This window comes from Beta vulgaris, chromosome 8 (assembly GCF_026745355.1).
Source record: "Beta vulgaris subsp. vulgaris cultivar EL10 chromosome 8, EL10.2, whole genome shotgun sequence".
Taxonomy (NCBI): Eukaryota; Viridiplantae; Streptophyta; class Magnoliopsida; order Caryophyllales; family Amaranthaceae; genus Beta; species Beta vulgaris.
The window spans coordinates 25,262,164-25,289,138 of NC_079209.1; the positions used below are offsets into that span (position 1 = coordinate 25,262,164).

Here is a 26,975-nt window from a genome sequence, read left to right on the forward strand (position 1 = left end):
TAAGTTCAATTCTATTTAATTTAGTTCAGTTGCAATCAATTCAGTTCAATTCAATTGTTTTAGGTCGAAGAGAACAAGCCCTAATTCTTTATCAACCATAGGATATCACGAGTACTACCAGCAATTAACAACGAGGGTTCGTACCAAGTAAGTGTTGGCCCAGTGGTGATGGAGACTGGCTTTGGTAGGACGGACCTGTGTTCGAATCCCCGCAACACCCTTGAGAGAGGAATGGAACCTAACCACCCCGAACTTGGCCTCGATCCGGATGTAGCCCGAAGGGGTGAACCGGGTGCAAACACCAAAAAAAAAAAAAAAAAAAAAAAAACAACGAGGATTCGTCGTCCACGGCAAAAGAGCCAGTACTCGTCTGGGAACATGCGGCTACTTAGGCCGGAAAACTGATATTTCGGTATGGTCATCTCTTTGAGGACTTTCATCAAACACTTTCCGAGCAACTGTCTACTGGTACGTATTTCAACCCTTCACTCTCTCTCTTCACGCTCACATACCAAAACTCATTCATCACAGAATATTGCATCACAACCCCAACTACGACAAGAACAGCAGCAGCAAGACCCATATGCATTAATGCGAGAAGACCCAATTCAAATATGCTCAGAAATCTGGGTCAAATCCTTTACAACTCCAAAATCAAAGCCATTTCCTAATCTCACTGGTTTTTTTTATCCAAATTTGACATCTGGGTTTTAGCTTATCAGCGCTCTGTTGCTCATTTCACCGGCTCTTTGCCGTGCCGCAACGGTATTAGCTCTAACGCATTGCATGATCTCCTCTCTCTCCGAAATGCGGTTGTGAAAGGTCAATTTCATTGGAACATGAAAACTGAGTTGTATATTTGTAGTCCAAATGAAAAACCCATTACTGAATTTACGTCTAAGAGTAAGATGAATAAGCTGTTGAACTCGAAGAAGTCTCCCTTTCAGGATCGTGTTGTTCAAGAGGTTCTGTTGTTGATTCTTGAACCTGTTTTTGAGTCTAGGTTTTCTTCAAAATCCCATGGTTTTCGCCTAGGTCGAAATGCCCATACTGTTATTAGGACTATTAGGAGTAATTTTGCAGGGTATCTTTGGTACTTAAAAGGTGATTTGAGTGAGATGTTAGATGTTGTTGATAAGAGTTTGGTGATGGGTTGCTTAAAAGAGTTGTGAAGGATAAAAGAGTGTTGGGTTTAATTAGTTCTGCATTGAGGGAGTCGGAAAACCGTTGTTTGGAGTGTGATGATACTGGGAAGTTGAAGGAGGGGAAGGGGAAAAGGAAGAAGAAAAAGGGAGATGAAATAAAGAGGGAGATTTTAAATCCCAATGAGCCGAAACCGGATCCATACTGGTTGCGAACATTCTATGATTTTGCACCAGAGGAGGCAGCAAAGGTGCCGAATTATGGGTATTGCGGAATTCTTAGTCCTTTAATTTTTAACGTTTGTTTAAATGAATTTGATCATATGATGGAAGAGAAGATAGTTGAGTTTTTTAACCCATCTATGCTTGACTCGATATGGAAATCTTCGGTTGCTGATGGTTGTCATAACCCTGCTTGGCCTGAGTTTGTTCCATCGGGTGGGAAGGAGAAAACAAGAAAAATGGATTACATACGATATGGTGGTCATTTCTTGGTAGGGATTCGAGGATCCGGGAGGATGCAATGAAGATTAAGGAGGAGTTGATTGAATTCTGCAGCAACAAATTAGGGATAAAATTGAAGTACCCTAAGATGGAGATTGAGCATGTAAGTAAGGGGATTTCATTTCTTGACCATGTCATTTGTCATCGTGTAGTATACCCGACATTGCATTACACTGGTACATGTGGTAGAACTGTTAGTTAAAAGTGTGTAGGAACGTTGCTTTCAATTACAGCCAGCGTACCTCAATGCATTCGCCGATTCAGGCGCCTTGAATTGCTGAAGGGTGATAAGGATCCAGAGCCGTTGCCCTGTACTCCAATGCTTTATTCCAGCCAAGCCCATACTAATTCTCAGATGAATAAATTCCTTGAAACCATGGCTGATTGGTATAGATATGCTGACAACCGTAAAAAAGTTGTCGGATTTTGTGCTTACGTGATTCGCAGCTCTTTGGCCAAGCTATATGCGGCCAGGTATAAGCTCAAATCTCGTGCAAAGGTATACAAGATAGCTTCACGTAGTCTCAGTAATCCTTTGAGAGGCAAAGGAAACTTTGTGGCATCTGAGTACTCAGAACTCCTGAAGCTGGGTCTTGTTGATGCCATTGAAGGTGTGCAGCTTTCTCACATGTCTTTGATCCCAAGTTGTGATTATACACCATTCCCCTGTGTTTGGATCCCTGAGCATGAACAAATATTGCTTGAATATATCAAATTACAAGATGCAAGATTCTTTTCTGAACTACTTAAATCGATAAAAACACAAGGCCTAAGTGTACCACAAAATGAAATTTCCGAGATTGTTTGGGACTTTAAGACTCTTGGTGCACGCTGGTTTGATACTGAATTAGTAAAGCATTCTTAGCAGTAGAAATGGTGAAGTGGCTCCTTGTATTCATAAAGCTGTAAGTTCAACTATAGCAGTTGTGGGCTTAAAGTATGCATCTTAGTGTACTAAATGGAGGGGAAGCTGCACTATACAGATGGAAGACATTACCAAAAATAGTATCAGGTTGCTGAATGAGTTGAAATGAAAATAAGGATTGGATTTTTCTCTTCCTTTCCGTCACTTATATCGATGATTATGTGTCTGCTTCACGGATTACCTAATGGTTCAGGTCTTGTTGGTGGCGCTGCAGTGAAGTAATTCATTTGTCCTTGATAACATGGTGTCTAATCTCATTGAGTTGTATTTACCAGCTAAAAACATATGACCTGGTGATTATCACAGAGATGCTGATTGTGAACTCATTGATACGATAAACCTTTATCAGATTCTTTGAAGCAGCTCTTCTATGGAATATAAGGTAAAATTACTTGACTATAGAGCACCTTTTGTCGACGTATCATATCTTCTAATAGCACCTGCATTATGTGGTCCGGTATTGTTCTGTAGTGCTGGGCCATTTTATGTATGAAATCTTTATGTTCAATTTTATTTAATGCATAGCTTCAAAAATATATCCCATCAGAAAAGTAGAAAATTACATCAGTGTGCTGAGCTCATCCTAACGAAGTGGGGATATGACTTTTAATTGTCCGTTTGATTCTTATTTCGTCTTATCTGAAATTATCTTATCTGATTTTATCTTATCTTATCTTATTCTAAAATGAGTGAACATCTTATCTGATCTTATCTTGTCTTATAAAATCTTAAATAATAAGTTAAACAGAACATGACCTAAATTAGGCAATTATCTAATATTATAGCTTCCGTTGTTATAAGTTTGAATTACCAAATATTCCCAGTTCATAGATCTATTTGATTAAAGTGTGACATTAATGTAGTTTGTCTCTCTTCTAGTTCGCCAAGAAACACCTTTTACTATTCTATCGCAAACTTTCTTGCAAAAAGCTCACCCTGCTTTGGTTGGATGGTGTTAAGTGTTAACAAGTAGTAAATGAACTTTCAGAGTATCTGTCTTACAGCTGAGGGCAGCTGGCCATGAAACACATGCTGTGCCTAATATATCGAAAACTTGTGGACTTGTGGTGTGCTTCCTACATCACTCTAGTTTACTCTACTTCTGAGAACTCTGGAATTTCCCCCCTACATATTGTTCATTCTTTTAGATGATTCTCCCCTTACCCTATGCTAATTGGGATTAGAATAGTTGTGTAATCATGAAATTTCCCCCTTATCCTTACTTTGGTTTCATGAAATTTCTGTAATATTTTTCGTAGTGAGTTTTCATTACAATAGATATTTTATGGTGAGGTTGAAGGGCACAAGGAATGAAATGGTCGAAGTTGTTTATAGAGATTTTCGTTTCGGGTTGTTTTAAGAAGCAAAGTGGGCTCTGCCTACATTCACATTTAAGATAATGGCAGAAAAAACACAAACATTGTTTGGAAACATCATGAAATACTGAATTTGAGTGCAAATGATACGTTAGAATTATCTTTTAAAAAATAAAGTAAATGGACACTGTTTGTTTCTCCTACCTGTACTCTGTCATCTAAAATTAACTACAAAGTTTCATTAACACTTATGTTTGGGCTCAATTGATTATCAGCCCAATCAGAGCTTAAAAAGCCTCCTAAGACTCTAGACAGGTGGTAACAGTGGATCCCACCATTAAGTTGACCTAATCCAGAGTTGGGAGATCCCCTATAGAGCTGAAATAGTCAATTGCCTGAAAAGGCAATATAGCCATTGACAACAGGAAGGCCCACTCAACCAATATTCCCAATTTGGAAATCCCCAACACTAAGCTTCATCAATCAACATGTATTGAATTCTTACCTAACAAACTAGAGCATTTTTCTCTAGATTTTTTCTCTATCTCGATCATCAACTGACTTGAGCGTCGGAGGGGCGATCCCGGAACAACCCCAAGGTAGTCTTAACTTGTTTTGCAGATTTCCGGTGTACAAACAATTAGCTTAGGTCAAAGCTCTTGGGGCCCACTTCTACGCAACACATATTAGCAATAGTTAAATTCTAGATAAAAACCGTCTGGCGCCGCGCGTTGGGATAGTACAAGAAGTTAGTTCGCCACCACTCACCAAAATTAACCCTGTTGCTACTCAGCAAAACTCACCTCATTGTCACTCAACAATGACCCCAACCAAGAGCACACAATAAACAACCTTGAGCGCAGACCCAAAGATCTGAGCGTGCACCCTCATCTTCTTACCATAGGAGATCCAAACGGGCACCTTCACCTCCCCCCGTTGGTCTCCTACAGTCAAGACCATGGTCCCCAGCCACGAACAATCCAACGGTGATTATCCATCCCTGTCAATACAAACACAACATGTCGACCCTCAACCCGTGTTCGTAACAGATATCGCCCTTATAGTTGCTCAACTTAAACAAACTTTACAGCACATCATAATGGACATGTTGACCGCCATTCAACAAGGAGACACTCATCTAACCCCCGTGTCCCCTCCGAAGCTAGGGATCGAGTCCTAGTACGGTCTCAGAGGGAAGAGCACAACACAATCCTTGCTCGGTCCGCGGTCAACCTAGCCGGCAAGGATCTGAGGCTCGAAAGCCCAGCCAGCATGACAGGGAAAGATCGTAAAGGAACAAAGATGAGCGACATCCACCTAAGGCGAGGTCGCTCGGCATGGAGAAGAAACTCATATCTCCAAATCCCCAAGAGGCGATGTCAGACGCAAACTTGAGGACGCCCGACACTTTCTTAACCAAAAGCGTCTCAACCACGGGTATGATGTCCTGAATAAGAAGGTCACTTAGCGAGAGGGGTAAGATGACTCCGCTCACTCTAGACCCCTTCGGATCAACAGTTGAGCACTAAGTTCATGGTCCTATTCAGCTAGAATATCTTGGAAGCACCTATACCATGAACCATTTACGAGCCTAACCGACCCGGATGATCATATGGCCACCTACAAAGCTCAAATGAGTGTTCAGATTTGTCAGTACATGAGGATCTACTCATCTATCAGTTCGTGGTAGGGAAAAAGCAAAAAAAGACGAGCCTCCATCTGATGGGGACAGACAAGAGAAAAACGAAATGTTGACCGACTATATCAAAAGGTTCAATGAAGAATCATTAAAAGTTTCAGACTTACAAGACTCACAAGATGTGGTTTGTGGGTGAGTGAAATGACAAGATAGGGAGGAAAGGTTTTGGGTTTCATCAGCTAAATTAAACCGACCGACCAGGGGTATTCAGTGTCCTCCTTAGACCGACAAAACGAGTTTGAGGTCATTGGGGGTTTCCATCTTTGGAAAAATATCACTCAACTAAATTGAAATAATTTAACCCATTATCAGTTCAAGCATTACAACATAAATAAATTACAATAAAACAAATTCAAATTTCATAACTTTATTTAAATTAAAATAAACTTCATATTACTAAAGTAAAAGGTCAAACTCTAGCTGACTTCGCAACCCATCCTTGTTGTGAATCTGAAAACATTGATGAGAACATCCTTTCATGGGTATTTTTTTTGATAAATCTAACACCAGAGAGACAGCAGTAGCTGGAATATATATTTTATCTACTGATGGGATTCCAACCAAATTAGCAGTAACTCTGAAGGGTCCATGCACTAACAATTGAGCAGAATACGAAGCTTTATTAATTGGGTTGGAATTGCTATTAGAATTATTGTGGGCTAAAAAAGCCAAAGTATATGCAGATTCTCAGCTGGTCATTTATCAAATGACTGAGGAATTTAAGTGTATATCGTCAGTATCACAGGAATTTAGCAAGAAAGCACAAGAATTGTCTAAACAATGTAAGAAGATTACCTTCATACACATTCTTAAAGAAGAAAATAGAATATCATATCAATTATCCCGAATAGCTTCTGCTAGAGAAGAGATAGCTTCACAAAATGAAGATATTATTCTTCAGAAAACGATCCTAGATCCTCTTAATGAAACTGATAAAGAAATATCAAAGAGCATATTAGAAGTCTATATAGTTTCAATATTAAGGGAGGATGAGGACTGGAGAAATGAAATTATTCACTATCTCCAAAACCCAACTGGGACAAAAGTGTCAAATAGAGTTAAAATGGCTGCAACCAAATTTTGCATGCAATTTGATGAGCTACATAGAAAGGATCCAAAATGATTACTTTTGATGTGTGTAGATGCTGGAGAGGCTTTAACCCTAATGGCAGAAATTCATCAAGGACTATGTGGTGCCCATCAAAACGGCTTAAAAATGAGATGACTGATGCATGAATATGGTTAATATTGACCTACTATGAGAAAGGATTGTATAGATTATGCAAAAGCTTGTAAAAGATGTCAAAAGTTTGGAACCATTACTAGGGTGCCAGCCTCAGAACTAAATTACATCCTTAAACCTTGGCCTTTTAAAGGATGGGTAGTAAATACCATAGGAGAAATTAATCCATGCCTTGATTATGTTAAGGGAACTCTTATTCTCCAACAATGTAATGCTGAAACAAGAGTTTAATCTCTCCAATTCTCAGCTCAAAAGTTTCAAGAAGAAGAAGCTTCTTTGGAAGCTCAAGTAAGGTCCTTGAAAAACATCAGCGTACAGATCCAAGATTCTTTGAGTTCTTTTGATCAGAAGCTGAAGTCTCTTTCTAAGGAAAGATCCACTACTACAAAAATGGCCAAAGAGACTTCCTATAGGAGACCGGTTGAGGTTACTAACCCATTTCTTAAATCTAGGAAACCATTTATTATCTAAAACCAGTCTCTGAAGTTTAACTATTTGACTAATAAAAAAAGTTGTTGTGAAATAAGAGACTGCTTCCAAGTAAAACCGGTTTCCTTGAAATATTTTATTTTTTTAATTTAAGTTTTTTTTCAACATAATACACTATTATACGTATATATTTTACTTGTGAAGATATAGGAAACCACTTCTAACTTGAACCGGTTTCCTAAAAATAATAATTCTAAAAATTAATATGTTTTCAATTAAAATTGATGCAGTATAAGTTTTATATATAAATTTATTTACTTTTAATTTTTTTTTCCTTTTTGATGTAACAAATACAATAAAAAAAACTACCACTCCTAGTATTATTCTATTTATGCATTGTGGTTAACGTAACAAATCTAGAACAACCTCTCAAAAAAACAAAAAAAAAAAATCTAGAACCGTCATCCTCGATTTCTCGCCATAATACTCTCGGGTGCCATAGCTTGAAGCCCCACACCATCGTCGATAACCACCATTGCCCCATAATCCAAATTCTTCCATCACAATTCCAAATTTCCCTCAATTCTCAATTGAAAAACAGGAATTTGTGATTCAACTTGATCAATTCTCGCTATAATCGATCTTAGGCTCTCACATTGTTCCTCGATTTCAGGTTAGTTGACTGACATTAGCTTTGCATTTGTAAAATTCATAAAGTTTTGAGTAATCATTGATTTGATTTGTATTGGTTTGTTTAATTTTAGTATTCAATTTCCAATTATGCACATCTTGAATCCGATGGTGTCCCCTGTGTCCTCGTTCGAGTTCCATCATGTGGCCCATTGGTTATTGTGGCAGAGAAAATAGCTAGGCTGCTATATTGATTGACAGTCTAAGAGGTATGTTCTTAGTTGATGTTCGTGCTTCTTGTTTACAGATTATTATCTCCAGAGTATAGTTGTGAATTTATGTTCATGAATTTTGTTTACGGATTAGTATCTATCACTTACTTGAGTTTGGAGTGGGGATTTTCTTCTCTTTTGCTTCAGTGAATCTTTTGGCTTTTTGTGTAAATCTTTGTCCATATGCGTAGACTAGGAAATTAGAGGGCCATTGTCACTGTTTTTCTCCATCCTCTTTCATTGCAGCAGGTGGTGGTAGTTTATTAGTAGTTTTGTGTAGCTTGTGCTTAAGATCCATATTCATACAATATAATTTTGTCTTACCTCGGGACAAAAGCTTGATCATATTAGAGATGGAAGGATTTTGCAACTGCGACGATATAAGTTCTCCAACTTTGTTCACCTCCTGCTTCACATTAACAGCTTTTTTTTTGTAAACTCAGTATTTCTTGGCCTAAATCATCATATGATTCTTGAATTCTCGACATATCTTCTTCCAGTTTCTCTCTCAATCTCCCCTGTCCCTCGACCAACTCTTCTTGCGACATAGCAATACCTTGAACTGTCTCATTAAGCTCTTTTGAGTGATTTAAAACAACACCCAAATGTCCAAACATGTTCTTCAAAGTTTCTCCAACAACTTGAGTCTGTGAATTGATGGATGTTATAGATTCCTGTATTTCATTTGAACTATGTAGAAGATTATCAGATTTCTCTTTAATGGTCATTTGAACTATGTAGAAGATTATCAGATTTTAGAATCTTTCAGGACACATTGCGTCTGATGAGATGATGAGTTTGAGATATCCAATGTATTCTTGCACATGTTCCCTAACTTTTAATCGGACTATTATATGATGTTATCAAGTCAAATTTTTTGGTTGCTTTATCTAGAGATTTGGCATGAACTAGCTGTCATTCTTTGCTGTGGATTTCCTTTACTACCCCTTCTTATATAGGTGATTAGTGGCCTGGTAGTAGAGGCCTGGTGTGTACCATTGTGCTTTTACTTGAACATATCTTCTATATTCATCTATTTCTTATAGCAGTTTCTGATGTGTCATAATTGGCTGAGAAAATTTGATCATCTATAATGAAAGTGACAGAAGTAGGATCGATAAACTGGTACTCATGTGAATTTTTATGTCTCAAACAACTAATGATCCTCACTTCTGACATGAACTCCTTTTTTCCTTGTTTTGATTCCCTCGATATCTTCTTGACCACTATGTCTTTGTCAAGATCTGTCAGAAACCCTCTATACACACCTCCGAAACCTCCCTCTCCTAGTTTTTGGTCTTCAGAAAAGTTGTTTGTAGCATGACTAAGTTCATTGTAAGTGAACCTTTTTGGCCAGTTTCCTTATCAAAATCATCATCCACATCAAAATTCATTTCTTGATCACTACTATTTTCCTTAGATCTCTCTGCCATCATAGAAACACTATAAAGCCTAATTCAATCACTAAGAGAGTGATACCACCTAAAAACCCACCTACCATAGCTGCTTTGTGCTTGCTTTAGCTTTTCCTAGTTAGCACACTAAACTCAGTGTCTTCTAAGGTTGAGTTGAACTCCCAGGACAGGATATAATGAAATTCAAAATCAGTCCCTGTAGCAGCAGAGAACCCTACTCTAATTTTTTCTAGGAGAATAGCAGTCAAGTTTATCACATGAGAGAGGTTATATTCCCCATTAAACACAGGATTAACATCATAAATTAAATAGACACTCAGATTCATAATAGAAGAATCATAAGTTATCCAAACATTTGCTTACCTTTCGATCTCTGAGAGTGACCAACATATCATATGTACCTTTGTCCCTGCACAAGTCAAAATATAAATCATAACTATAACGAGACAACTAAAGTTCACACACAACAAAATAGGCAGAGACAGAGGGATTCCTCACAACTGTGGATCTTTAGAATCATTACTATCAGCGATAAATTAGGGAGATGAACCAGCCTGCATAAAAGAAGTTTTTGATAAGAGATCCAAAAGTCAAGCATGGAACATTCACATGCAGAACACACAACATTTATCATAAAATGCCAAGTAACCACCTTTGTGGTTGGCAAGTTCTAAAGAGGTCGTAAGTATGCATTGTACCCACAATACTCTGGAGTATGAAGCAGTAGACAGATTGCTTTAGAACATGAACAAGTAAAATCAAAGGATAAATCATAAAAGTATATCACCATCTATGAATGATAATAAAGAGTAAAGACTAGGCTGTTGTTTGAACAGTATAGGACTTGTATGCTTGAATAATGCTTCTCCCACAATAAAAATGAAACGAATAAATGTGAAGGCCAAAATGTTAAAAATAATTAAAGATATTAATGGTCAAGAATAAAATGCATCAGTAGAAAAATATATGGAGAAAAGATAAGCTTCACTGTAATTTGTCTTAGTCTTATTTCCATATCTTATGAAATAAGAGTTGAAGCATATCATTGACTTGAGTCTTAGTCTTAGACTTGTTTCCATATCTTATGGGCTATGGCAGGCGGTATTGAAGATAATAATATAGCTAGTGGAATTTTTTTATCAGATCAAGCTAATAAAGATACATGATGTTGCACTATATATAAAGTAAAAAAAATTGCCTAATAAAACCAGTTATAAAAATCCAACTTGTTTATTTAAGCAGAACCTCCTAGGAGAAGCATTGATGTGACTATGATGTTTGTGAGGCAGCAGAACGGTTAGAAATATGATATGTGCAGCTGTCATACAAGAAAGTGCTTTTTTGGTAGATGTTGCATTTCTATATCAGGAATTTGTGTTTTCAATGTTAATTAGCGTTCCTCTTAGCTGGCTGGTTTCAAACTTTTGATTTGAACACTCATATGTATATTTTGTGTTCAGTTTTTCATCCACAAATAAGAAATAAATCATTAGCCGCATCCTTGGTTCAGCTTCTTCCCCTTTCTAATGGTTTGTGAGAGGGAGAAGAAACAAATTGCCTTTTTTTTTTTGGCCTGTGAGAAATGTGGTGTTTTGTAAGTATTACGTACTAAATTTTTTTCTGTAAGATGAGATAATGCTTTACAGGACTGTAATTCTGAAATTTCCTGAAAATAATGCTATTTTGGTAATACTGACAAAGTGCCATTATATTTAGGGATGGCAGGTGGGTATAATTTGGCGGGTTTCGCACCGCATCCGCCCCACTTGGGGCGGGTATGGATATGACTTTGGTGGGTAGTGGGTGGGTATGGATACGAAAAGTCAAATCGCCATGGGTGGTGGGTAGGTGGTGGATATGATGTCACATCCGCCCCAAATCCACCCGCCCCGCCCAATATCCGCCCGCCCCATATCCATCTGCCCCGTATAATATTTACTAATTTACCCTTTATAAAATAAAGAATTATGTTCATAAATCAAAAAAATTATAAAAAATAATTAAGAAATATGAATACTAAGAATGTGTATTTTGTTTTCTTTGAAATGGATGTTTGTAATAATAATTTATATAATAGATTATATTAGAAAATAAATCAGGTGGGCGGTGGGAAAATCCACCTAGGTGATGGGCGGGTATAAGTGGGTAATGGATATCCACTTGGATGGTGGAGCGGGTGTGGGTATAACCTTATACCCACGTGGGCGGAGGTGGATATGGAAACTTGTACCCGCCATGGTTGGCGGGTAGGTGGTGGGTATGGAAAATTTAGGTGGAGGTGGGTGTGGATTTAGGGGTATCCGCATCCGCCCCGCCCATTTGCCATCCCTAATTATATTAGATCTAAAGTTATGCATGCAACAATGCAGTTTTCCTCACTTGTTCTCCTAGTTATATGCTAAATAATCATTTGCTATATTTGTAGAAGGGGTTCACAGTACAAAAAGACTGTAGAAAATGGATTTTGTCTCGTGCTAATGATCGATGGAGGGCTTCTGATTAGAATAACTGTTCTATCCAATATGGTAATGTTTATGATGTTCCTGTGAACAACTAGATAGATAAGGCTTATCGAAGTTTTGCTTCAGTTGTCAAAAAGAAATTACAAATGTTGCTGTTTTGCTGCCTCATTCATTCTTGTCCTATTTGGGTCTTAATTAAGCAATAAAATCACTGTTTATTAAAGACAAAACTGGAAATTACCTTATGTTTCCATTTTCTTGTTTGTGGTTTCCAAAAAGTTGAAATAATATAATAACTTTTGGAGATGCTGCCAAATCATGAATCTAAACATGTTAGGATAGATTTAGGATTTATCTATCTAGAAGTGTTTACCTTTAATATCTTTAGGATATATTATTATCTTTGAGAATATTATCTTTTACAACCTCACCCATAGTAGGCCTATTAGCTCCGTCGTCTTGCACACATTTCAATGCCAAATCCACAAACTTCTCCAAACCAACTAGCATAGTTGTGTTTCTCATAAGTATTGGGTCGATTACTCTATGAAGGGTATGTAGATCTTTTGTCCTGTCCATTGCTTCTTTGATTTCTTTGACTATGCTAGGCTATATAGATCTTTTCTCGCTGTATTGGAAGACCCTCTTTTAATAAAATTTGATTATAGCAAAGTATGTATGACACATCTGTACAGCATGAAGTATGGCTAAGGTTCAACGTAGAACTACATATTAAATCATCACAAGCAGCAAGGAAATGATGTTCGAGCCAAAGCTATTTTAGAAAGACTAGCCAATTAAAGGCCTTTGCTACGTTAACCTATCAGATGCTTGATGCTCTGAAATGGGCATCCACATGATGTGTTTAATTGTGGACCGAGAACATGGAAGCCTTTAATAGAAAAAGGCATGTTGGAACCTGATCAAATTGAGCTAGGATTTTATTGAACACTTGTATGCGCAAGTACGAGCGGAAATAATCGATTGAAAATATTTGTGAGGAATGAGAAGAATGTTACTGTTGCTCATACTTCATTTACAATCGCATTTTAGAAAAACACAATTAGAAGTCTGTTATATAAAGTTTGTGCACAGGTAGTTGATGTTCTTTATCTTTCCTGTACATATGATGCGCATGTCACTTGAGACAATCATGCTCTTACCTTGCTATTTCTGTATGTGTTGGTTTTCGAAACAATGAGATTATTTAAGAAGTTGGTTTTGTGATATGATTATTGATGTTAAAGGCATTTTCCTTTTTTTGTCTTTATTGAATTGGTGATCTATAATGTGTTTGAAGCATATCAAACGTGAGGTAGAACTGCTAGACTACCTTCCATTATGAATTAGGAGCTAGCCTTACATGATATGAGTTAGGAGCTAGCCTATATGATATGAAATAGGAGCTAAATCATTATCTAATTTACTCTTGTAACTTATAAAATACATATATATTCTAATTCTAATTCTAATTCTAATTATCTGAAATTATTTGTAGTACTTTCCAGGGATTCCTAGCACTTATTCTCAAGGGATGATTGACGAGCTAAGAGACATGTGGGTGAATTATTTAAACAAATAAACACAGACAATGGAGATTGAAGACGACAGTCAAGTTTGAATTGTACATATTATTTGATTATTTAGAATTTTAGTTTTAGTAGTCAGCATTAGATTATAGAAACTTCATTTTAAGAATTATTAGAAGAAATTGATGCTTTGAATAAAATTGGTTTTGTATATAAATTAAATTGTAGCAATTATTTTTTTGACATTATGAATAAAGCAAGCAAGAATTTATATTTAATAATATTATTGTGGCTATTTATAAATTGTTATGCAAATTGTCAAGAAAAAAATAAAAAATAAATTGTTTTATTAAAAAAAAAGCGTATATACAAGGAGTCGCAAATACAGGACTATGTAGGTATACTGTAACATTTTACTTAAAAAATGTATAATAAACCTAAGAAACTGGTTATGGTCAATCAAAGGTTTCAAAAGATAAGGTAAGGAGACTGGTTTTTGATGTTAAATGGTCTCCTAGCCTCTTTACATATTATATATACCATATTTAAGAGATTGGTTTTACCTATCAACTGGTCTCCTAAATAAACAAAGAAACCAGGCATTATATCCGGTCTCTTAACCTAGGACACCTGTGAGATGGAGATGTGTTATAGTCTCTATAGAATCGCTTGGATGAGATCAACAAAGAGGAGATCAATATCATTAATGAGAAGTCTTTCACTCCAAAGCTCCATTGATATTGAAAAGAAAAAGATACACCAAGGGCGCACTAAGCTTGTGAATTTGAGGCAAGAGATATTCAAGGAGATGGTTGTAGGACAAAGCTTGATCCTCAAAAGGGGAAACTCTATAATGGCTGTCCAGCCATTAAAAACTTAGTTCAACAGTTAGCACTAGTGGAAAAATAAGGAAGGGTTGCGGTTAAAACGGTCGTAAGGGCTGCGTTTTTGGCCAGCAGCCTTCAACATAAAGGAAGGGCTACGATTTTCAACCGCAGCCCTTCAAAACGAAGGGCTGCGGTTTTATTCCTAAATGCAACCCTTCGTAGTTAGAAGGGTTGCGTTTTGGGACTAAAATCGCAGCCCTTCTTCAAGTGAAGGGCTGCGGTTTTAATCCTATAACGCAACCTTTGAGACCAAAAGGGCTGAACCGCAACCCTTCTTAAAGTGAAGGGCTGCGGTTTTTTAATCCTAAAATGCTGCCCTTTGAGTTAAGAAGGGTTGCGTTTTAGGATTAAAATCGCAACCCTTTGTATTAGCTTTTTTTTTTTAAAAAAAATAAATATGATGCAGCAGCCCCCCACACACCCTGCACCCCCTGCCCACCCCTTGCACCCCCTGCACCCCTTGCACTTCCCCCCTTCCCTGCCCTCGACCCCATCCCACCCCTTCACTCCCTGCACCCCATCCCAGCACCCCATCCCCAGCCCACCCTCTACCAAACCCTCCACCCAGCAGCCCCCAACCCCACCCCCCAACCCAAAACCTCCCTTCGACCACTAGTAGAATAATTGCTATTTGCTGCGGTAATATTGCTGCGGTTTTACTATACGCAGCAATATATCACGTAAAAAAAAAGAAAAATATAAAGTAACCATATTGCTGCGGTTTCGGCAAAAAACCGTAGCAATATGATTTCAGAGGAAAATTTTTGATCATTTAACCAAATATATTGCTGCGGTTTTTGGCAAAAACCGCAGCAATATATAAAAATAATAATAAAAAAATATTACTTAGACCTATTGCTGCGGTTCCTACATGAACCGCAGCAATATACTTTTAAATTAATATAAAAAGGCCCATTAGGGTTTCATATTTCACTCCTCTCACCCTCAATTACACGCCTCTCCCTTTCCCTCTCACTCTCAGTTCCACGCCGCCTCTCCTTCTCCCTCTCAGTTCCACGCTGCCTCTCCTTCTCCCTCTCAGTTCCACGCTGCCTCTCCTTCCTCTCCTCCCCTCATCTTCTCTCTCCCTCTAAACCCTCTCATCCTCTTATTTATCAACGGTCGCGAGGGTTGTCTCGGGTTGCCCGCGACAACTCTTCGTTCATTCGTCACACGCAACGAAGTTTCGGTTGGTGGCTGGCGACCTCGACCCAATTCATTCGTCACGCGTTTCCTCGACCGCAAGTCGTCGTCGGAAGTTTCGGTTCGTCGTTCGCTCGCAGTCCCTTCGTCCGCCAAAGCTTTGATCAAGTCTTGAACCGCAGTTCGTCGCTCGCAAACCGGTCTTCGTCGCTCGCAGTCCCTTCGTCGTTCGCAAATCTTCGTCATCGCTTGAAGACCGTTCGACAGCCGATGGGTCGTCCATCTTCGTCGCCCGTTCGATATCTTTGTTCTTTTTTTTTCGTTTTTAAGCTCTGTATATAAAAAAAAAATTAAATGCAACAATATTATTTCCATTATTTTAGTTTTAGGATTTCTGTTTTGATTATTTTCATTTTTAGACGTGGGTAGATTTTTTGTTTTAGTGTTTGTAGTCTGTAGATCAGTTTCTCATTTCTCTTTATTGTAGTTTTTGTTTTTATTATTTTATTTTTTGTAATGAATCAGTTAGTAGTTTTTTTTATACTTTTGATTTTATATTATACCTTACCTATATTGTAATAATATATTTCAATTTGTATTGTTTATATTTTTGAATGTTATATAATAATTTGTTGTCATTAGTTTTAATCAGTAGTGTTTTATTTCATTTAGCCTTTTTGTCTTTTAAATTTGATGACAAAATACCAAAAAAAAAATAATTTTTTTTTCCTGTACTATACATATTGCTGTCGGTTTCCCAAGAAACCGCAAGCAATATCCTTATAAATCTGATTAAAAAAATAATATATTGTCGCGGTTTTACGGATAAAACCGCAACAATATGTTCAAATATTGCTGCGGTTTAAATATTGCTGCCCTCTTAATTGCTGCGCGCCCAAAACCGCAGCAATATGGCACTTTTTAACCACAGCAAATGCCATTTATTCTACTAGTGGACACAAAAAAAACCCGATCAAATTGCAATAATATATGACAAGTTTTTGAACGTAATAATTAACTTTAAATATATATTTAATAATGTAAAAAGTGTACATAGAATTGATACAAACTAGTAGATGTAGCTAAAATGTATCATAAGCAATCATCGGTAATGTAGGATGCCAACTTATCCCGAACTTCATGTAATTCTTTTGTGGTGAAGGCCCTCAAACTTGGTGTGTTATTCATATAAACATTGCAAAACAACCAAGGAATAAATACATGATATAAGAATTCAATCATTTACCGTAGTTAGTAGTTCTAAAAATGACATATATCTATAATGAAAGTGACAGAAGTAGGATCGATAAACTGGTACTCATGTGAATTTTTATGTCTCAAACAACTAATGATCCTCACTTCTGACATGAACTCCTTTTTTCCTTGTTTTGATTCCCTCGATATCTTCTTGACCACTATGTCTTTGTCAAGATCTGTCAGAAACCCTCTATACACACCTCCGAAACCTCCCTCTCCTAGTTTTTGGTCTTCAGAAAAGTTGTTTGTAGCATGACTAAGTTCATTGTAAGTGAACCTTTTTGGCCAGTTTCCTTATCAAAATCATCATCCACATCAAAATTCATTTCTTGATCACTACTATTTTCCTTAGATCTCCTCTGCCATCATAGAAACACTATAAAGCCTAATTCAATCACTAAGAGAGTGATACCACCTAAAAACCCACCTACCATAGCTGCTTTGTGCTTGCTTTAGCTTTTCCTAGTTAGCACACTAAACTCAGTGTCTTCTAAGGTTGAGTTGAACTCCCAGGACAGGATATAATGAAATTCAAAATCAGTCCCTGTAGCAGCAGAGAACCCTACTCTAATTTTTTCTAGGAGAATAGCAGTCAAGTTTATCACATGAGAGAGGTTATATTCCCCATTAAACACAGGATTAACATCATAAATTAAATAGACACTCAGATTCATAATAGAAGAATCATAAGTTATCCAAACATTTGCTTACCTTTCGATCTCTGAGAGTGACCAACATATCATATGTACCTTTGTCCCTGCACAAGTCAAAATATAAATCATAACTATAACGAGACAACTAAAGTTCACACACAACAAAATAGGCAGAGACAGAGGGATTCCTCACAACTGTGGATCTTTAGAATCATTACTATCAGCGATAAATTAGGGAGATGAACCAGCCTGCATAAAAGAAGTTTTTGATAAGAGATCCAAAAGTCAAGCATGGAACATTCACATGCAGAACACACAACATTTATCATAAAATGCCAAGTAACCACCTTTGTGGTTGGCAAGTTCTAAAGAGGTCGTAAGTATGCATTGTACCCACAATACTCTGGAGTATGAAGCAGTAGACAGATTGCTTTAGAACATGAACAAGTAAAATCAAAGGATAAATCATAAAAGTATATCACCATCTATGAATGATAATAAAGAGTAAAGACTAGGCTGTTGTTTGAACAGTATAGGACTTGTATGCTTGAATAATGCTTCTCCCACAATAAAAATGAAACGAATAAATGTGAAGGCCAAAATGTTAAAAATAATTAAAGATATTAATGGTCAAGAATAAAATGCATCAGTTAGAAAATATATGGAGAAAAGATAAGCTTCACTGTAATTTGTCTTAGTCTTATTTCCATATCTTATGAAATAAGAGTTGAAGCATATCATTGACTTGAGTCTTAGTCTTAGACTTGTTTCCATATCTTATGGGCTATGGCAGGCGGTATTGAAGATAATAAATAGCTAGTGGAATTTTTTTATCAGATCAAGCTAATAAAGATACATGATGTTGCACTATATATAAAGTAAAAAAAATTGCCTAATAAAACCAGTTATAAAAATCCAACTTGTTTATTTAAGCAGAACCTCCTAGGAGAAGCATTGATGTGACTATGATGTTTGTGAGGCAGCAGAACGGTTAGAAATATGATATGTGCAGTGCAGCTGTCATACAAGAAAGTGCTTTTTTGGTAGATGTTGCATTTCTATATCAGGAATTTGTGTTTTCAATGTTAATTAGCGTTCCTCTTAGCTGGCTGGTTTCAAACTTTTGATTTGAACACTCATATGTATATTTTGTGTTCAGTTTTTCATCCACAAATAAGAAATAAATCATTAGCCGCATCCTTGGTTCAGCTTCTTCCCCTTTCTAATGGTTTGTGAGAGGGAGAAGAAACAAATTGCCTTTTTTTTTTTGGCCTGTGAGAAATGTGGTGTCTTTGTAAGTATTACGTACTAAATTTTTTTCTGTAAGATGAGATAATGCTTTACAGGACTGTAATTCTGAAATTTCCTGAAAATAATGCTATTTTGGTAATACTGACAAAGTGCCATTATATTAGATCTAAAGTTATGCATGCAACAATGCAGTTTTCCTCACTTGTTCTCCTAGTTATATGCTAAATAATCATTTGCTATATTTGTAGAAGGGGTTCACAGTACAAAAAGACTGTAGAAAATGGATTTTGTCTCGTGCTAATGATCGATGGAGGGCTTCTGATTAGAATAACTGTTCTATCCAATATGGTAATGTTTATGATGTTCCTGTGAACAACTAGATAGATAAGGCTTATCGAAGTTTTGCTTCAGTTGTCAAAAAGAAATTACAAATGTTGCTGTTTTGCTGCCTCATTCATTCTTGTCCTATTTGGGTCTTAATTAAGCAATAAAAATCACTGTTTATTAAAGACAAAACTGGAAATTACCTTATGTTTCCATTTTCTTGTTTGTGGTTTCCAAAAAGTTGAAATAATATAATAACTTTTGGAGATGCTGCCAAATCATAGAATCTAAACATGTTAGGATAGATTTAGGATTTATCTATCTAGAAGTGTTTACCTTTAATATCTTTAGGATATATTATTATCTTTGAGAATATTATCTTTTACAACCTCACCCATAGTAGGCCTATTAGCTCCGTCGTCTTGCACACATTTCAATGCCAAATCCACAAACTTCTCCAAACCAACTAGCATAGTTGTGTTTCTCATAAGTATTGGGTCGATTACTCTATGAAGGGTATGTAGATCTTTTGTCCTGTCCATTGCTTCTTTGATTTCTTTGACTATGCTAGGCTATATAGATCTTTTCTCGCTGTATTGGAAGACCCTCTTTTAATAAAATTTGATTATAGCAAAGTATGTATGACACATCTGTACAGCATGAAGTATGGCTAAGGTTCAACGTAGAACTACATATTAAATCATCACAAGCAGCAAGGAAATGATGTTCGAGCCAAAGCTATTTTAGAAAGACTAGCCAATTAAAGGCCTTTGCTACGTTAACCTATCAGATGCTTGATGCTCTGAAATGGGCATCCACATGATGTGTTTAATTGTGGACCGAGAACATGGAAGCCTTTAATAGAAAAAGGCATGTTGGAACCTGATCAAATTGAGCTAGGATTTTATTGAACACTTGTATGCGCAAGTACGAGCGGAAATAATCGATTGAAAATATTTGTGAGGAATGAGAAGAATGTTACTGTTGCTCATACTTCATTTACAATCGCATTTTAGAAAAAACACAATTAGAAGTCTGTTATATAAAGTTTGTGCACAGGTAGTTGATGTTCTTTATCTTTCCTGTACATATGATGCGCATGTCACTTGAGACAATCATGCTCTTACCTTGCTATTTCTGTATGTGTTGGTTTTCGAAACAATGAGATTATTTAAGAAGTTGGTTTTGTGATATGATTATTGATGTTAAAGGCATTTTCCTTTTTTTGTCTTTATTGAATTGGTGATCTATAATGTGTTTGAAGCATATCAAACGTGAGGTAGAACTGCTAGACTACCTTCCATTATGAATTAGGAGCTAGCCTTACATGATATGAGTTAGGAGCTAGCCTATATGATATGAAATAGGAGCTAAATCATTATCTAATTTACTCTTGTAACTTATAAAATACATATATATTCTAATTCTAATTCTAATTCTAATTATCTGAAATTATTTTGTAGTACTTTCCAGGGATTCCTAGCACTTATTCTCAAGGGATGATTGACGAGCTAAGAGACATGTGGGTGAATTATTTAAACAAATAAACACAAGACAATGGAGATTGAAGACGACAGTCAAGTTTGAATTGTACATATTATTTGATTATTTTAGAATTTTAGTTTTAGTAGTCAGCATTAGATTATAGAAACTTCATTTTAAGACATTATTAGAAGAAATTGATGCTTTGAATAAAATTGGTTTTGTATATAAATTAAATTGTAGCAATTATTTTTTTGACATTATGAATAAAGCAAGCAAGAATTTATATTTAATAATATTATTGTGGCTATTTATAAATTGTTATGCAAACTTGTCAAGAAAAAAATTAAAAAATAAATTGTTTTATTAAAAAAAAAAGCGTATATACAAGGAGTCGCAAATACAGGACTATGTAGGTATACTGTAACATTTTACTTAAAAAAATGTATAATAAACCTAAGAAACTGGTTATGGTCAATCAAAGGTTTCAAAAGATAAGGTAAGGAGACTGGTTTTTGATGTTAAATGGTCTCCTAGCCTCTTTACATATTATATATACACATATTTAAGAGATTGGTTTTACCTATCAACTGGTCTCCTAAATAAACAAAGAAACCAGGCATTATATCCGGTCTCTTAACCTAGGACACCTGTGAGATGGAGATGTGTTATAGTCTCTATAGAATCGCTTGGATGAGATCAACAAAGAGGAGATCAATATCATTAATGAGAAGTCTTTCACTCCAAAGCTCCATTGATATTGAAAAGAAAAAGATACACCAAGGGCGCACTAAGCTTGTGAATTTGAGGCAAGAGATATTCAAGGAGATGGTTGTAGGACAAAGCTTGATCCTCCAAAAGGGGAAACTCTATAATGGCTGTCCAGCCATTAAAAACCTTAGTTCAACAGTTAGCACTAGTGGAAAAATAAGGAAGGGTTGCGGTTAAAACGGTCGTAAGGGCTGCGTTTTTGGCCAGCAGCCCTTCAACATAAAGGAAGGGCTACGATTTTCAACCGCAGCCCTTCAAAACGAAGGGCTGCGGTTTTATTCCTAAATGCAACCCTTCGTAGTTAGAAGGGTTGCGTTTTGGGACTAAAATCGCAGCCCTTCTTCAAGTGAAGGGCTGCGGTTTTAATCCTATAACGCAACCCTTTGAGACCAAAAGGGCTGAACCGCAACCCTTCTTAAAGTGAAGGGCTGCGGTTTTAATCCTAAAATGCTGCCCTTTGAGTTAAGAAGGGTTGCGTTTTAGGATTAAAATCGCAACCCTTTGTATTAGCTTTTTTTTTTAAAAAAAATAAATATGATGCAGCAGCCCCCCACACCCTGCACCCCCCTGCCCACCCCTTGCACCCCCCTGCCCACCCCTTGCACTTCCCCCCTTCCCTGCCCCTCGACCCCATCCCACCCCCTTCACTCCCCTGCACCCCCATCCCCAGCACCCCCATCCCCAGCCCACCCTCTACCAAACCCTCCACCCAGCAGCCCCCAACCCCACCCCCCAACCCAAAACCTCCCTTCGACCACTAGTAGAATAATTGCTATTTGCTGCGGTAATATTGCTGCGGTTTTACCCATACGCAGCAATATATCACGTAAAAAAAAAGAAAAATATAAAGTAACCATATTGCTGCGGTTTCGGCAAAAAACCGTAGCAATATGATTTCAGAGGAAAATTTTTGATCATTTAACCAAATATATTGCTGCGGTTTTTGGCAAAAACCGCAGCAATATATTAAAATAATAATAAAAAAATATTACTTAGACCTATTGCTGCGGTTCCTACATGAACCGCAGCAATATACTTTTAAATTAATATAAAAAGGCCCATTAGGGTTTCATATTTCACTCCTCTCACCCTCAATTACACGCCTCTCCCTTTCCCTCTCACTCTCAATTCCACGCCGCCTCTCCTTCTCCCTCTCAGTTCCATGCTGCCTCTCCTTCTCCCTCTCAGTTCCACGCTGCCTCTCCTTCCTCTCCTCCCCTCATCTTCTCTCTCCCTCTAAACCCTCTCATCCTCTTATTTATCAACGGTCGCGAGGGTTGTCTCGGGTTGCCCGCGACAACTCTTCGTTCATTCGTCACATGCAACGAAGTTTCGGTTGGTGGCTGGCGACCTCGACCCAATTCATTCGTCACGCGTTTCCTCGACCGCAAGTCGTCGTCGGAAGTTTCGGTTCGTCGTTCGCTCGCAGTCCCTTCGTCCGCCAAAGCTTTGATCAAGTCTTGAACCGCAGTTCGTCGCTCGCAAACCGGTCTTCGTCGCTCGCAGTCCCTTCGTCGTTCGCAAACTCTTCGTCATCGCTTGAAGACCGTTCGACAGCCGATGGGTCGTCCATCTTCGTCGCCCGTTCGATATCTTTGTTCTTTTTTTTTCGTTTTTAAGCTCTGTATATAAAAAAAAATTAAATGCAACAATATTATTTCCATTATTTTAGTTTTAGGATTTCTGTTTTGATTATTTTCATTTTTAGACGTGGGTAGATTTTTTGTTTTAGTGTTTGTAGTCTGTAGATCAGTTTCTCATTTCTCTTTATTGTAGTTTTTGTTTTTATTATATTTATTTTTGTAATGAATCAGTTAGTAGTTTTTTTTATACTTTTGATTTTTATATTATACCTTACCTATATTGTAATAATATATTTCAATTTGTATTGTTTATATTTTTGAATGTTATATAATAATTTGTTGTCATTAGTTTTAATCAGTAGTGTTTTATTTCATTTAGCCTTTTTGTCTTTTAAATTTGATGACAAAATACCAAAAAAAAAAATAATTTTTTTTACCTGTACTACTACATATTGCTGCGGTTTTCCCAAGAAACCGCAGCAATATCCCTTATAAATCTGATTAAAAAAATAATATATTGCTGCGGTTTTACGGATAAAACCGCAACAATATGTTCAAATATTGCTGCGGTTTAAATATTGCTGCCCTCTTAATTGCTGCGCGCCCAAAACCGTAGCAATATGGCACTTTTTAACCACAGCAAATGGCATTTATTCTACTAGTGGACACAAAAAAAAACCCGATCAAATTGCAATAATATATGACAAGTTTTTGAACGTAATAATTAACTTTAAATATATATTTAATAATGTAAAAAGTGTACATAGAATTGATACAAACTAGTAGATGTAGCTAAAATGTATCATAAGCAATCATCGGTAATTAGGATGCCAACTTATCCCGAACTTCATGTAATTCTTTTGTGGTGAAGGCCCTCAAACTTGGTGTGTTATTCATATAAACATTGCAAAACAACCAAGGAATAAACACATGATATAAGAATTCAATCATTTACCGTAGTTAGTAGTTCTAAAAATGACATATACTTTCCCGAAATTCAATCAAAAACAAATGTAAGCCTAAAATTCTACACACTAGCTAGTTATATTATATCTCATATTATCATATTCAAAAAGAAAATGGAGTTAAATGACTCGAGAAATAGGAATTGGACGCGAAAAGGCATAAATAGGCCTAAAATCACATTTATGTTCCCGATATACAACCAACAACAAATGCAAACCTAAGAATCTACACAATAATTACATTATACCTCATATAATCATGTTCAAAATGAAATTGGGGTTAAATGACGCGATAAGTACGATTTGGTAGCGAAAAGGTAAAACTAGGCCTAAAATGACCTTTTCGTCCCAATATTCAACCTACAACAATTGCAAGCCTAAAAATCTACACAATAGTTACATTATGCCTCATATTATCTGTTCAAATGAATTTGGGGTTAATGACTCGATAAATACGATTTGGAAGCGTAAAAGGCAAAAATAGGCATAAACTAACATATACTAATAAGTTACATACCTTTTGAAGATCATCGACGTTAGTGCAACGGTTGACGATATCGAACATGTACCTCAGTACATAATAGCACATGCAAGTCCATCTTCTTGTTGCGGACTAAATGTTCACCAAAGGATGCATCCAATGACATTCATGTTAGATGTGTAGTATGTGGCTAAAAGTGTTTCTATATAAGGACAAATAAATTAGTCATGTTACCTCGACTGATTTCCAAACCGGAGCTTTTGATGATCCACTAACATGCTTCATCACACTACATCAATACATTATTATAAGATTAGATGTACTAACTGTTTATATATATAAAGATGATGAATAATGTGTAATATTAATAAGTGCGCATATAATGAGTTTCGATTAGGGTACCTATTTAACAATGATTTGATTAGTAAGGACCGTGGTGGTTGTCGACGCAAAGAATCAAAGTGGTAGACTTCGTTACGTGACAAACATATCGCAAGCAGTGCCCAATGAGCCATACAACAAGAAAATATAGTTATTATTAATCGTAGAACAATTAATAGGTCAATTTAATTATCGAATAATAAAAGTAAAATGAGTTTAAGAAGCATACTTTTCAATATAAGGAACAAGAATGATCTTTATCCAATACGAGAAGATGCTTTGAAAATCATATCGAGATACTCTTTCACTTTGGATTTATTTTGTAAGCAATTGTCATCTGGTATTATGTTTGGACATAACCAACCAAACATTGACTCATGACTAGATTTTGCAATCAATTCATTATATAATAACCTGAGAAATCATATTTATTAAAAAAAACATACTTATTATGGAAGTTAAATTGAAAACTACTTAAGGCATATGTATATGTGTATTTAATTTATATATACTTATGTATTACCTCATGAATTTGTATCATGGAAACATTCAACTCTACCCCACATAAGAATTCTTTAATATCAACCTTAGAAATGAATTGTCGATGAGTCCTCAATGTAGTGGAATTGTTGCTCCGCCAAAGCAACCTCAATTGTACTATCATTAGGTAAATCGCTAGCGCACTCATGTAACCAAAAGCATGGAGTACTAAGGCCTCGCACCACCTCTAGATCGATAATAAGTGGATTCTTTGTCATAGAAACCTTTTCCTTCACCACATTTCGTTCACATTCATCACGCCGGCCTTTCTCAGGTGAACATGTCTTCTTTCCCATCCTGTCATGTGAGTCGGCCTTCCCCGAAACCTAGTAATTAGTTAAAAGTAAAGATATTACTGATAGGCTAAAGTTGTATCACCTAATCAAAAATAACCTAAGGTCCACTAACTAGTAGTCAGGGAAGTCAGGATCGAATCCACAGGGAGAAGTTATATTATGTATCTGAACTCTAATATTACACTAACGAAATCAGATGAATGGTTGTGTTACTAAACTAAGCAGATAGCAGAATTAAATATGAAGGTGTAAATATATTAATAAAGTACTAGAATCATGGATCACTATGCATACAATTCGGAAAATCAGGGATAAATAATAACCACCTAGTAAGTCATATGTCTAGGGCACATGTAATTTCTCTCGAACATTACCTCCCTCAAAGATCACCCAGCCGCTCTCGCATAGTCAAGGGTCACTTTGCCTAATAATTGAAAGCCTATACGGTATCTCTCCTCTCGAAGTAGATTCAGTATTGCAACAATAGAAATATAAATCAGGCCTAACTTATAATCCTAGCATGAAGAATCAATCAAAGGAAACAGTTGAAATACAAGATAGAGTGGGAAAAAAGTGAAGAAAGTGGAGTAAGAGATGAGTAGAAAGTGATGGGAGAGAAAAATTGGAGGATTTGAAGGTTTGAGTGAGGGTCTTCAATGGTGAAAGGGGGGTTTGGAGAAGAAGATGAGAGAATTTGGGGGTCAGGGTTTGGAGGAGAGAGAAAGTGTGAGAGGAAGTGAATGAAAACAAGGGGAAAAAACCCCTTTAATCTCGCAGCCGGATCCCGAGCCCGATGCAATCGGGCGTGTTTTTTTCTTCGAAATTTTTCGTAATTCGTTGCGCGCCCGATCGGGCAATCTCGCCCGATGGCATCGGGCGTCTGTCAGTTTCTTCCCAAAAATTGAATTCGTTGCGGGCCCGATCGGGTGTCCATGCCCGATCGGGCGATTTTTTTTTGTCTTCCAAGTTTTGGTTGCGGGCCCGATCGGGCGTCTGCCAATTTCTTGAATTTTTGTCGTACATTGAGTTGACGGAACATCGCCCGATCGGGTGTCCAGGCCCGATCCCATCGGGCGGTTGCCTTTTTTATGCGATTCATGTTTACGTTGCGCGCCCGATGGCCTCGGGCATTGCAATGGCTCGTATTTTTGAATGAGCTTTTCCAGTTGGGAAGCAATCCTGCACACATGTAACCTGAAGAGGAATATCAGTACCCTCTCACTCTCTCACCAAACTACAAAAATTAGCAAAGTAAAAATAAAAATCTAGAAAAAAAAAACTACGAAAGATAAGGAAAGAAGTCGGGTTGCCTCCCGATCAGCGCTGGTTTATAAAGGTCCCGCACGACCATAATGCTTCATCCCTCAAACAGAAGGGGATGGGGGTTGAAGGTAT

General features: G+C 36.9%; 1 protein-coding gene across 1 annotated transcript; it reads left to right on the forward strand.

The window, feature by feature from the left end:
• Nucleotides 1–315: 315 nt before the first annotated feature.
• LOC104883803 (nuclear intron maturase 1, mitochondrial) lies at nucleotides 316–20,881 on the forward strand. The gene is given in 5 exon segments (XM_057391165.1): nucleotides 316–681; nucleotides 684–1,158; nucleotides 1,161–1,649; nucleotides 1,652–8,157; nucleotides 20,555–20,881. Coding segments are annotated over 4 exon segments (2,091 nt in total). The 5' UTR covers nucleotides 316–414; the 3' UTR covers nucleotides 2,512–8,157; nucleotides 20,555–20,881.
• Nucleotides 20,882–26,975: the final 6,094 nt, after the last annotated feature.